The sequence below is a fragment of the Asparagus officinalis genome, chromosome 2, assembly GCF_001876935.1.
Source record: "Asparagus officinalis chromosome 2, Aspof.V1, whole genome shotgun sequence".
NCBI classification, from domain to species: domain Eukaryota; kingdom Viridiplantae; phylum Streptophyta; class Magnoliopsida; order Asparagales; family Asparagaceae; genus Asparagus; species Asparagus officinalis.
In genome coordinates, this window is record NC_033795.1 from 21,558,196 (window position 1) to 21,572,000 (window position 13,805).

The 13,805-nt window shown below is 40.4% G+C and overlaps 1 protein-coding gene across 3 annotated transcripts in view; it reads right to left on the reverse strand.

Annotated features, from left to right (window-relative positions):
- The window catches only part of LOC109830493 (fanconi-associated nuclease 1 homolog), a 20,321-nt gene continuing 6,779 nt past the window's right edge, over window positions 264-13,805 (reverse strand). For 2 of the 3 annotated variants that reach the window (XM_020397757.1, XM_020397759.1), the window contains 9 exons: window positions 8,308-8,382; window positions 8,093-8,214; window positions 5,970-6,040; window positions 4,940-5,027; window positions 4,689-4,829; window positions 2,786-3,012; window positions 1,893-2,166; window positions 1,407-1,640; window positions 264-856 (listed from right to left, as the gene is read on the reverse strand). In XM_020397757.1, the coding sequence (XP_020253346.1) occupies window positions 416-856; window positions 1,407-1,640; window positions 1,893-2,166; window positions 2,786-3,012; window positions 4,689-4,829; window positions 4,940-5,027; window positions 5,970-6,040; window positions 8,093-8,214; window positions 8,308-8,382 (1,673 nt within the window). In that variant the 3' untranslated portion in view covers window positions 264-415. The remainder of the gene's footprint in view (window positions 857-1,406; window positions 1,641-1,892; window positions 2,167-2,785; window positions 3,013-4,688; window positions 4,830-4,939; window positions 5,028-5,969; window positions 6,041-8,092; window positions 8,215-8,307; window positions 8,383-13,805) is intronic. The other variant, XM_020397758.1, reaches the window with a different exon arrangement.

Below are 13,805 nucleotides of genomic sequence, written 5' to 3' on the forward strand. Positions count from 1 at the left end.
CCACATGGGGCAAAGTACAGGGGGGCTAGTCACACGAAGTTCCCACTTTTAGGGCCTGGACACATTTTTCCCTAATAATAATAGTAATAATAGTAATAATAATAATAATAACAAATTGATGCAAATTACTTTGGACAAGGTCAGAGTCCAAGGACTTCCTCCAAATAATAATAATAGTAATAATAATAATAATAATAATAATAATTTGATGTTATGCAAATTACTTTGGACAAGGTCAGAGTCCAAGGAATTCCTCCAAGGCATTCACCAATCAAATCACCAATCTACTTTCTTCCCAAGGTTGAATAGTGAAAATAAAAAAAATGTGAATACACTATCTTTGCAGTCTTTCTGTTGCATGAACAAATGAAGTTACATAAGAATGTGAATATAAACCAACCCATCACTACAATTTTCAAGGTGAGCCAACTTTACATACCTCAACATCAAAACCACAATCCATAAGAATCAGCATCCAAGCCCTCTGTTGCTCCGAGAGTCGATCTCTTGGCCCTTTAACTTCCACAAGTTTAGCTCGACCTGCATCCCCATCTCCTCCATGAAATCTCCACAGCAATAAGTCGGGCATGCCACTACACCAACTTCGATAATCTAGGGCAAGGTGTCGACATAGTGAAGCCAAACAAGAACCTCCGATGCAAGAAACAACAGCTCGAAGGTCTGATAAAGAATGGCGGTCCCAGTTCACACCGTGACAAGCGGTCCCCACGTGAGAATCCCATGAAGCGATCAAGATTTCACCAGCTTTGCCTTTTTGAATTTTTTGTAAGTGAAGTTCGATGAGATTTCTTCTTGTGATGTAGAAATCGTCAGTGAGGAAATCTAATGGAGCCATCTGCAAATTAGGAACCCAAATTATAACTTAAGTTTCACAAAACTAACATGAAATATCAAGGGTTTGAAATTAGATATCCTAAACTAGTTTTGTTAGAGAAATACTCAAATCTCGTAGTATTTTGCAATACTAGCAGAGTTGAAGACCTCCTGATGGTAAAAGAGAATTTTTTTTTTCACTCAAGGGGTCCATCTACAAACATTAGTACTACAGGGGGTCTACCCGCAATGGGGCGATAGTACAGGGGGTCTATTTGGAATTAACCCAAGAGTAAAATACCCCTGTTTACAACTTGGAAAGAAGGGGGTGAAGATGAGGTAGTAGTAGTAGTTATATAGACTAATTGAGGGCAAAATTATCCTATGTCACATGTTTTACCACGTGTTAACTTTCTACAATGGCGACCCGGAGAAGTTAGTGGTTTATTTTTCTATAATTAAAAAATCTACGACATTTTCCAGCAAAGCCTCTGGTGGCTTATAGAAGTTTCCTAAAATCTACCCTTATGTTTAGGATGAAGTCTTCATTCTGAGCTACTTTGATCATGTACCTGAAATCTAGAGCGGAATACATCTGGAACATCGGCAAATATGACATCCCACATGAGAATACCAAAGATGGTCATCCAAATCCCACTTTCTGAATGTACACCATTCCATCCGCCTCCATCACCAGCATAGTATTGAAGAGCCAATTGCTCGACCCCGCACAGCTCATCGTTAAAACCATAAAATAGGCTCTTTGCTCCAATTTCACTGGTCAAAGGGCGCCCTCTGACACTTACCTATTGAGGAGTTAAACTCACAAGAGTTAATTTCAAATATACCCCTTGTACTTCTATTGTTGTGAATAGACCCCATTTACTATAGCCCAACTGCAGATAGACCTCCTGAGTGAAACTTTTGGCTTTTTTTTTACCCCCAGGAGGTCTATTTATCAAAAAATAATTCTCTCTTTCTAGGGAATAAAAGATAAATTAAAAAAAAAGTTCACTCAGGGTGTATATCCGAAGAGGGAAAGGTAATAAGGAACATACTTCTTTAATTGTTCGCTTGACTGAATTAGCATAGCTTGGTGTCTTCCATCTCCGTGGTGGCTTGGCCAAACGAAGAACTCTCCTTTGTAGTGCTAACTTTGAACCAGCACGAACACAGGGATCTAAAACACCTTCTTCTGCAATAGCAAGGCTCTCATTAACACGGTTTATATGTTCCAAGTCAATTGATAGCCTGAGGGTCCAATAACCCCGCCTGCTATCACGAGTGATTTGGCTAAGGAGATCCTTCAGAAGTCTTATAGCATCTTCATACCTGAAAATAGATTTAGCTACTTCTTAGGAGTTCATACTACCCATGTTGCTTGCAGATAGACCCCCTGTTCTATTGCCCAATTGCAGATAGGACCACAGTAGTTCTATAGTTGCAAAAAGAACCCGCCCCCCCCGCACCCACCCCCGACCTCCCACCCGCCCTTTCTACTATTGCCTTAAGTAGCGATGACCCTTACTGAGTGAATTTTTTACTCCTTTTTCCCACAGAGAAGTCTATTGTCAAAAAACAATCTTTCCTAGGTAAAAGAACAAGAATTTCGATTTGATGGGTCATTGCAACAATTAGGAACGCAGGTTGGCGTTTTTTTTTGGGTGCCGTGGGGGGGGGGGGGGTCTACCTTCAACTGGGTGATAATACATGGTTAGGTCTGCAGTTGAGTGATAGTACAGTGGGTCTATCCGCGATTAATCTTAACTAATATAAATAGTATGCTAAAGGAGGACAAATTAAATTTTCATGAATAATTTAGGATTCTAGATCAACAGCGTTTGTACTTTGAATAGACTGCTATTATGAGAAACCAAGAGTGAAGCTAATCAGCAAATTCAATATTTTCGAAGGTTTAATGAAAAATAGCTAAAGTAGCTCATCTCCTTACCTACGTTCACGTTCAAAAACAGAAACCCCCAAGGAGAGCACTTTCGAGTAAACCCATGAAGCTGAGAAACGTGAGAAGAATGCTGGAGGAGAGCCACACTTGGAAGACTGAGCTGCTTCCCTAAAGCTAGTTTGGATGTGTTCATGAGATACATTGATGCATCTCATCACCTTTTCCAGATTATTTTCATCTAGAGATTCATCCATTATTTGTGCCACTTCAACAGACTGTCACATTTTATTAGCATGAACATAAACAAAAGAATGTTAATCTTTCTCAAAAAAAAGGGAAAAAAGCATAGGCTATGGAGGACAAAGATTGATATTGACATTATTACACAGTCATCTAAAAGCTGTAATGCGGTGTTTTTTGTTTTCCAGTTCTACCCTCTATTATATTTTATATTCCCTTTTTTCCAAAGTTTGTTAGGTAAAAAGTGCTCTTTTGCATTGAGGATATTTTGGGGAAAAAATGGACCAAATTTTGACCGTCTTGGATTTTCCTATCCTCTATTTGGTTATAAAGTGTTGGGGTTTAAAGGCTAAGAATACTTTTTCCCTTCATCTTGCATTTTACTTAAGAAGAGAAGAATGAGTTTCATGAGTGAATTTGGATAAATGGTAAGTTATAAACTTATGTCTACTACTTTTGGCTCATCAATCATGTAACCTCAGTGTGTTTATTAATAAAAGCATTATTATTTTTGCACTTCTCCATTTAATTTCCTTTTATGAACATAACTATTAATTTGATGTTGATAAATAATAGTCTGAGTTCCTTGTTGTTTTGTTTGCCTGCTTGTCCTCATGTAAGTTTACATTAGCATTTTCCAGCATATTATTTCGGGATATTGTTAGTGTGTTTCCATTTGATGACAATATAACACCTGTGATTATGTTTCAAACTACACACAGTCTCAATTTCTGTCTAAAGCATCAGCTTACCAGTTTATTCATGTTTTACCAAACTGAAAAGTATTATTGTGGTTTAGGCGTACTCTAGTCTCTGTTACTTCCAATTGCTCGCTGTAAGACTTTTTTGGATCTATCGTTCATATGCGTTGAATTCTGAAGGCATGTGTATCCATTTGGATAGACTAGGAGGAGATTGAGAATATTAGGCAATGGTTGCCCAAATGTGTTATATTGAGTTATAAATATGCAATAAATAAATTGGGACATGGTATGGTTCATGATAGAGCTAAAAATCCATAGCACATAAACGATAAGGCTAACTAGATTATTAGGAACCTACCTCATTCCTAAATAATATTACAGTTCACCAATACAGCAAACAACTAGATTATAATGAGACATCAAATATTTGCTAATCTATAAGTTCTACTCGTTAAAGAAGCACAAGCACAGGCACAGGCAGCATCGTGGGATAGGTTCTATTCATGGAGTTATCTTTCTATTTAGTTCTCTCACTATTTAGTTCACTCACTTTCTTTCCCAATGGATAATTAAATTACAGATATGAAATATTTGCAAACCAGTTGAGATGCAAGCAGAAAACCTATATAAAGTTCAAATATAAGCAAGGTAAGATATATTGTTATGTTTTTGAACAAGTCAAATTGTCTTTCAACATTTATGATTGTTAAGATAAAATCATTTCAGAAGACACTTGATTCCAATCATTTATATAGCGTTTGAATTCCTTGCTTTCCCCCGTCATGTGAGGGATAATTGCTAGTATTTCATGATAGCTATCAGTTGGAAGATAACTCCTAAACTCCTTAAGTATGATTACAAATTCAGGCTAAGGTGAGAAAAGCATGCAATTATAAGTTCATCAACCAAAAAATTAAATCCGACCTTTAGTAAGATTCTGACCGGAAGGGAACAACAAAAGAAAACAAAATAGCAAAATGGGGGAAAAAAGAAGCAGGAGAATCTACCTCTTCATATTCAAGCAGGTCACTTCGATACTGAAAGATTGGGTGTACAATAGCGCAATTATACTGAGGAAATTTAATCAGCCCAAGATCACTTAGAAGGAAAGCAGAAAAGTCTTGTTCACCATTGAGGAAAAAGAGCCTCTGCAAAACACAATAAAATGTTAATCTTGAGAAAACCGAAACTGGTCACTGAGTTGAAATAGAGCAATTACGTTTCTGTGAAGAATTTGTACAGTGCACCATTAAATCACCTGAACACGCCAAAATAGTATGTCAGCAGCTGAAGAAATCTTTATACAGGTTCCAGCTCTTTCCAGGATCATCTTTGGAAGAAGCTGGCTGCAATATCCATGAAGATCAAAATTATTATTTTCCAATTACTAGGGTAACGTCGATATAATATATATATATATATATTATATATATATATATATATATATATATATATATATATATATATATATATAGAGAGAGGAGAGAGAGAGAGAGAGGATTAATGGGTATCCTTGTCATAGGAGAGGATTTCCTTCTTAACGCCCCTCTAAAATCACATGATTGAGCGACATTATGGATTGATCCGCTCTGTTGAACTTGACCTACATATTCTAAAACCCCAACACACCAAGTTTGGGTGAATCCGTCGTCGTTTGACCCCTCCATCGAGCCATGTGAAAAAGTTCTATTCATTTCAAAACGTTAAAATTGATACGAGTGGATAAAGCGGTCAAACGACGAATGGATTCACCCCAAACTTGGTGTGTTGGGGTTTTAGAATATGCTAGATCAAGTTTAACGGAGCGATCATCCATAATGTCGCCTCAATCATGTGATTTTAGAGGCGTTAAGGAGAAAATCCTCTCCTATGACAAGGATACCCATTAATCTCATATATATATGTATATATATATATATATATATATATATATATATATTATATATATATGTATATATAGTTATATGATATATATATATAGAGAGAGACGAGAGAGATATTAACTGGTGTATCACTGTCAAGGAGGGGCGATTTCCCTCCTTAAGATAATAGATAGATAGCACAATAAATGGTGGGATTTCTCTCTCCTACTTTAATCCCACCTGTGGGATTGTGCCAAATTCATTGCCAAGAGGGAAATCCCTCCTTGACAATGATACCTTAATCTCATTAAATATTACTATATATATATATTATGATAAATATTATATATATATATATATATCTATATATATATATATATATATATATATATATATACGTATATATATATATGAAAGTTGAAATACCATGTTTCATCTTCATATGCAGAAAAAAGAGCATCAATAAGCTCCTGTCGTCGAGTTAAATTGACTCCTTTCTGCAGGTTTGATACACAAGAAAAAAAATGGAAATGAAAATGAAAATGAAAATTTCAGAGGCCCATTAGAAGCTTATTTGGAAATACATAACAGCGCAAGAAATCTCAAAGAGGAAAACCACACCATAACTATTGGTAACAAGGTTGGTTAACTGATTTTCACAAGCCATATAGGTAATGCTCCGCAACTCGGTAAAAAACATTCGCCAATGGCCCAATTGAAATATCAGTCAGCACTTTTTTTTTGCCATTATAGTTCACTGAATAACTTGTAGCAGATATTTTTCAATCTTTCAGCATCAACAGAAAAGTCAGTTCACTGAATACTGTTATCTATAAAGTATATCACAAACAGGAACGCAACCTTCTTGGTACACATGCACAAAATCAATAATCCTCCAAAGATGCAGCATTGGACAACTTCATAAATTTATAATACTTCGGATAACATGGGAAAAATAGTCCAGTATCTTTTTAGGAATCAGAGAGGCAAAGAAAACTTATATCATCATTTACATACTAGATAATGAGAATTATATTCTCTGACATGTCCGAATATGTGTGACCCGTATCTGTCCACACACTATCTCATAATGTGCAGTCATCAGAAGCCAATTTTAATCTAGGAGCATAAACCATGGCAGCAACCAAATCTAGGAGGAGCCATCCAAAATGATCCATGTAATAGATAGAGCATTCATAACAAGACTGATTATAAATGATAGTGACCAACTATGTAACTGCTAGATCTACACAGTTGGCAAATAGAACAGCTATAGGCTATGACAGTTGCCTAAATAATTGGCGAAAGACCCTACCACTACACCAAAACTACAAAATTATGATGAGGGTTGAGAGATAATTTTATACAAGATGTCCTTGCAAGTTGAGTGCCATTTTCATGGGCCGGAATCCAGACGTACGCAATGGTATCTATTTCTTAAAAATTCGGTTTAAATTTATGGTCAGAGGGATTCGAACCTAGGTTGCTCTAATACAATGTCAAAGGATTTTGCCACTACACCAAAACTCCAAAGCTATGGTGAGAGTTGAAGGTTATAATTTTATACTCTTACAATACTCTTTTCATATTTTTTTGATACAGTAATTTTGTATTCAAAATAAAGATGGAGACAATCATGGTTTAAACAACTAAGCCTTCAAGCATATGAATTACATGTTAATTCCTTATTCATAAAATAATACCAAACTTTCACCAGTTTTTTATATAAATAGTCTGAATATCCCTATAGATAATACTTTTTTTGTGTGGTGACGTTAAAGTCTGCAATTTTTGAACATCTGCCCAGGGTTTGGCCTTTTAGACATGCCAAAATGAAATATTGACTCTACTTCCTATAGTCTTCATGAAAAATCAAGACAAAGAGGACGATTCCCGACAGTTGAACCTATCTCGAAGAAAAACTACAAGCCCAGAATTCAAGATGAAACAGTTCCTCAAACAAAGGCAGGACTGCAAAATTATAGGCAAATTCATCCATCAAGGAGGATGAACAACAAGCATTTCAAATGCATGAATTCAAAGGACTCAGAGATGATTTTTAAATTTTACTAAGAAATTCACCTCAGCTACTTAGCCCGTGCATTTTCCTATCTTAAAAATATGCTTTACGAGTACGATTGTGCCATGGATGATATGGCAAACATTATCTTTTGACCTCTTCCTCAGAATTTTTCTGAGCTATGTATGTCACACATGCAACAATTAAAATATGTGAAAGGAAACACAAGAAAGTTCTAACTAGGTTGCATAATCAAATTAATGGATCAGTTCATATATTAAGAAAGCAAAATAGCTAGCCAGAATCAGTTCAATATTCTTTTCATTGACTTGAACAGTTCAATGATATCAATGCTTAATTGCATAAGGTGTAATTGCAACGGCAGAAAACACAACTACTCATTTAATTTAAATTCTTGTATCAAAACAAAGGATTGGCCATAGAGAAAGCAAACAAGAAGAAACAAGGAAACGTGCTAGTCACTTGTTGCTTTGAGAATAGCATTGCCAAACCGCTAGAGTAAAGCTACCTTAGAAAGTATACTGTTTGAAATTTCTCTCATCTCGAAAACATTCAGCACCTCGAGAACTTCTTTTATGTTATATTTCACTACATCCTCACTGCAATTAAATGAGCAGATGTAACCAGCCACTGTAGACAATATAAAAGTGCATTAATAATCAAAAATAGATCCCAACACCAAAACGCAAAAGATCTTTCAAAATAAGAATGGCTTCACATTACATCGCAATTCTTCACTTGTTGTTTGTAGATCTGAAATTTCTGGATAAGAAATATTGGACATCCGAAACCATGGTCCTGAGGAAACAAAATTGGGTCAACAAGACTAACAGAAGATGCCAATGACTTATACATGTACTCTTTCAGTTATGAAAAAAGTCCAACCAGATGGATGACTGGCAAGAGATCCGCAAACTGAGATCTTTTCAGATCTATGTATTCGGGATAGAGATGATGAAATAGTTTTATCATATCTAAAACTGCCTATTAAATAATTGTAAACCACCCTCCCTTGAGTTCCCTAGGGTCTCACAGTTCCCATACACGAAGTACGAAATTTAGTGCATCAAGAAGAAGACTAAAAGGAGCTTGTTGAGAAGACATTATTGAAGTAAGGATGGAAAAGTCTTAGTCTGGTGCTAAACTTTCTCAAATAATGGTTTTACTTGACAAATAATTCTACAATATTATGCACAAGCACCATTTGAATTCCACAACGGTCCTTTTGTAATTTACATGTCAAGGTTGATGCAAAATCATGGTTCAGAAGTACCATAATTTACATGTTGTTTATTTGAACAGGCTCTGGACATTGTCCTGAGCATTCAGTCAATTTCAAGTCTGCCATCTGTGATATGGACCAATATCACCAGCAGTAGGTTGGAACAAGTGATGAAAGTTTTCATACGCTAACTCTTCTGGTCATTGGAACAGGCTTCGGATATTTTTTGACCACTGGCTTTTGACTTTAATTCTAACGTTTGTTGTCATTTATTCACAATCCCTAGAAATAGATGACACGAATGATGCATGTCATAGTAAGATTAAAAACTTGGCTCTTTATTTTGATTTATAGATCATGGACATAATCGGACATGACACCCTACCCCAGATTAGATAACTGTATGTACAAACGACACAACAAAAGTATCATGTAGACGCATATCTGACAAGTGACGGGTGCCAAGCATGACCTGGCTTTACTATTAAAGTATCGGTTGCTTATATGTTTTATAGTAACAGTAGAACTAAAAATCGTGCTTGATACCTAGTTTAGAATTTTAAGCCAAGTTGCCTGCTTGACAAATCTAATGTGGAAAACCTTGTAGTTTTCCTCGCATTAGAATGCAGTGTTATCGAGGCGCAAGGTGCAATGCGGGGCACAAAGGTCCCTTATGCACCATGCGCGCAAGGCGCGCAACGAGGCGTACGCCTCACTGAATTGAGGCGCACAACTCAAACTAATATTTTCCAACATAATACAAAGAAGCATATAAGCAACATGTTTATAAATTGTCACATAAAAAAACTAAGAAATTTAATTTCACCAACTAAATCACGAAAGAGTCTTAATTAGCATGCATAACATAGAGAAGTTCATAAGTTTCCACAAATCACAATGCAAGATAATATCCAACACGAGCAAAAGTCTACGAAACAAAATAAGCAAATAGCAAAATAACAGAGTGTCTAGTCATCCCCATCATCATCATCATCCAACTGAAGTGGAATTTTCTCATCCTCAGTTTCCTCCTCTTCTTCATTGAACTCTTCTTCATCATCTAAGTCCGGCTCGCTCCTCCTAGATGACAAAGCAATACCACTTGAAGATCCTCGAACCCTAGCAGCAGACCTTAAAGTTGGTCCAAAATTTTCTTCAACTCTCGTTGCTTCGCCTACAACACCACATCGGCTGAGAGTATTGAGGAACAGTTTATACTCTTGTACTCTTTGGAGTATTGCCGTTTTCAATCGGCTTACCCTAGCGTTATAACGCCGGCTTCAACCAAGGTCTGGATGTTATTCTTGAGAGCAAAGCATTCCTTGGTGGGGTGGAGGATCCTTCTGTGGTACTCGCAGTACGTTGGATCCGCAGAATCGCCATCTTCCTCTTGATGCGTGATGGGCGGGAGTTTGATTTTGTTGTTTTCGAGAAGGGTCTCGAAAATAGCTGGAACGTCTTCGTCTTTGAACGAGTACTCGTTTTGGAGCTCCTCGTCTGAATTCTCCTGTTGTTCCCAGGACTGCTGTTGTGACGTTTGATCATCGTCAATAACCGTTGCAGGTACGTCCTCTTCATCATGAGGTACGAGATCCGAATCCAGAGGGTCAACCATTGGTTGGTTTCTTTCGACCTTCCGCCTTCTGATGAAGCGTTCAGCCTGTTCTCCTCGAGCCTTCAACTCTTTCCAGGTATTGAGCGGCTCTATTCCCATCACGTCCAAGATGTTAATGGACAAGTTGTTCTGACAAGTCTGCAAGAGGAATTCCTCCGTGACGGGATCCCTGCAGTTCATTGCCTGATTGCGGAAGCGTTTGATGAAGGTATCCACCGACTCTCCGCCTTTTTGTTTCTCGTCGAAGAGTGTCCTGATCGACACCTCGGTGTCATCATCGAAGAAATGGGCGAGAAACATGCCTTCCAAGTCCTCCCAGCTGTTGATGCTTCCGGGCTTGAGACGGCGGTACCAATCGAAGGCGGGCCCGCGAAGGGTGCCAACGAATGACCGAACCATCAAGGGTCCGTTGCCAGAGATCACCCCCAAGTGGGACTTGAAGTAGATCAGATGTTGAGTGGGCGAGCCTTTTCCGTTGAACGGCGTAAAATTGATCAGGTTGAACTTTGCTGGGTATGGGATCGAATCCCACTCTTTCGGGTAAGGACACGGAATGTCGGTCTTCTTGACCTCTCGAGTAGACATCAGGGCGTCGATTTTTCTTTCGAGCTCCTTCATCTTTTTGGCCTCACCCATATCCTGTTTTGGATAAGTTTCGAGAGGAATCATACGGCCACCCCCAGTGTTGTCACTACTGGTGGGTCCACCCCCAGCGCTATCATCACTGGTGGGTCCACCCCCAGCGCTGTTAATTTTAGTGGGGCCACCCCCAGTATTCTTGGGTGGTGCGTCGGCCATGATGATTTCGTCCACCTTTGGATTGCTACCAACTGCGGCGTTCTGGGTGCGACGGTTGGATTCAGCTAGCTGACTTGACAAAGCGCGGATTTGTTGGTCGTGCATTTGTTTCATCTCCTGCATAGCCATTCCCATTTTGATCTTGAAGATTTCCTTCTGCCTAGCCAGGGCCTCTTCAATGATTTTGGCTATCTGATCTGTATTGACCATGAGCACCTCTCGAGCTTGCCCTATGCTAGACGTTGTATCGTCAGAGGCGAGCGCGGAATGGGAATCTGAGGATTCATCATCGGAAAGGACTCCTTCATGGATCCCACGATTGTTGTTATATCTGTCGGCTTCTAGGAAGTTGAGCTATCCCTGAATTGACCCTGCTTCCCAAAGAGAAATTAGAGTCGGAATCACCTGAAATGATTGGGGATTTTCCCTTGTTGACCATGTTGATAGTCACTTCTAGGGGTTCATCATCTCGAGCAATCGATCCTCTTTGGTGGGAACGCCTTGATTTGGGTTTTGTCGTTCCATCGGAGATTCTCTCGGATATCGAGACCCTCTGTGGAGCGGTCTTGGGGCAGCTACAGGCTGATAATACTGCCCTGATAAGTTTGGTACACGGACAGTGAGAATCCGCTTCCCGGGTGTTTCTCTTTCGAGATTCATCCGCACCCCCAGCCTGATAGTACAACTCATCGACGTTGCCGTCGGAGTAACCTATCGGCTGCTCACATGGGTTCTCAGGTATAACGCGTTCGTTTGTCGGACGCGTCTTCTTCTGAGTAATCATTGCCTTGTTGGCCTCCGCAAGAGTCGCACGTTTGGAATCACTCCTTTGTGAGGGTGAAACCTTAACGGGCTCTTGGTCCTTTGCACGCACCGCCGAGCTGGTTGTTGCAGAGATCGATTTGTTAGGAGATCGTGTACGACCCCCAGTCTGGATGTTGGCTCGAAGCTCCTTCAGCGATTTGACAAGCGCTTTTCCTCGATTCTCGGGTAGAGCGTCGATGCGGTTGTTCAGAGGATTCTTGAACTTGGGGAAATCCACGCTGCGGTGGGGCTTTACCGAAGGTTCGGGACCTGAAATGGACGAAGGTTGGAGAGCAATATTAACTGCTTTTATCTCAGGCGTTGTTTTGGCCTTCGGCATCCAAACTCGTTCGGATTTCGGCGATCTCTTAACTGCCTCTCCCTTTAGCATTTCTCGTGCTTTTTGGACTAGGGCTCGGGCATGCGCACGCAAGGCGCGACGCTTCTGGATTCGCTCCTCGAGAGTAGAACGGGTTCTTTTGACATGAACCCATTTGTTTGTTTCTGCTTCGGAGGAGGGGCTGGTTGTTTGCCGTGGTTGCTCCTGGCGTTGCCTGGATTTTAGATCCACGTTATAGCGGATCCCATCCATTGGCTCCAAAGCCTCGGCCAGCTGTCGAGCAAGACGTTGACGCTGTCTTTGTCGTGCTCTCTTTGATAATGCCGGAGCGTCTTCAGAAGTCATCTCCTCGGCGGAAGAGGAGTCCGGATCTGCGATCTCGACCATTTTGGACGACGTGGGGACGTCGCGTGGTGCAAGTGCAGAGGCGGCAACGGGGTCTTGGATTTTTGAACCGAAGGACCTGCAATCATTTATGAAAGAGGTTACCTTTCTGTACCCGTTTGGAGAGGCGGATCTGGAGGAGGAGGAAGAGAGGCCTTCTTTGAACCGTTGTTGATCGAGCTCGTGTTCTTCATTCACCCCGATCTTGAGTGCTGGTTGCGTCACGACGGCGTCGGTTGCGATGCCGTTGGCTCCCACTGTGGTCGCCAGCTTGTTTGCGGAAAAAGTTGCTGTATTCATTGCTGCATTCATTACAACTTCAATCGTTACAATGAAATAAAAAGATAGCCTTTTTATAAGACCGGTACACAATGAAAACAAAATAGATACAACTCTTTTCAAACAAACGCAAGATCTGTTTGTCATCTCTTGCTTGCGTGGGTCTTTTGCCTGTGACGGGGATGTTGATATCCGTGGACCACCGGGGCACTCAGATCTGGTCCGAGAAAATCGGGCAGAGTTTCGTCTATCCGCGGGGGGATTTTAGAAACTCTGAACCCCGTCGATCCGCGTGGGATCTCAGAGGTGTAAAGCTTATGTCTCGGCTAAAACGAGGCACTAGCTCTCCTTTGTATCACCGCTAAGGGCAACACTAAGGGAAAATAGAAAGGGGAATGAAGAAGGGGGGAGGCTCCTTTGCTGCAGAAGGCTCGCTCACTCCTCGATCCGGCAGGGCTTCGCCGCTCTCTTAGAAAACCCCGACTCCTTCCTCCGGCAGGGCTTCGCCGCTCCTCTCTGGAATTTCAGATCTCAAAGGCTAGAGCTCTAGATCTGAAATTCCTCTCCCAAAACCAAGGCCAAGAGAATGGAGGCCCTAGGGGCCTATTTATAGGAAAAGCAAGGGGTAGGGGGCTGGTTGAGGACACCCCTAGGGGGGTGTCTCGGCTCCAAAACCGAGACACCCCTTGGGGTGTCTCGGCCATGGCCGAGACACCCCCAAGGGGTGTCTCGGTTTTGGAGCCGAGACACCCCCCTAGGGGTGTCCTCAACCAGCCCCC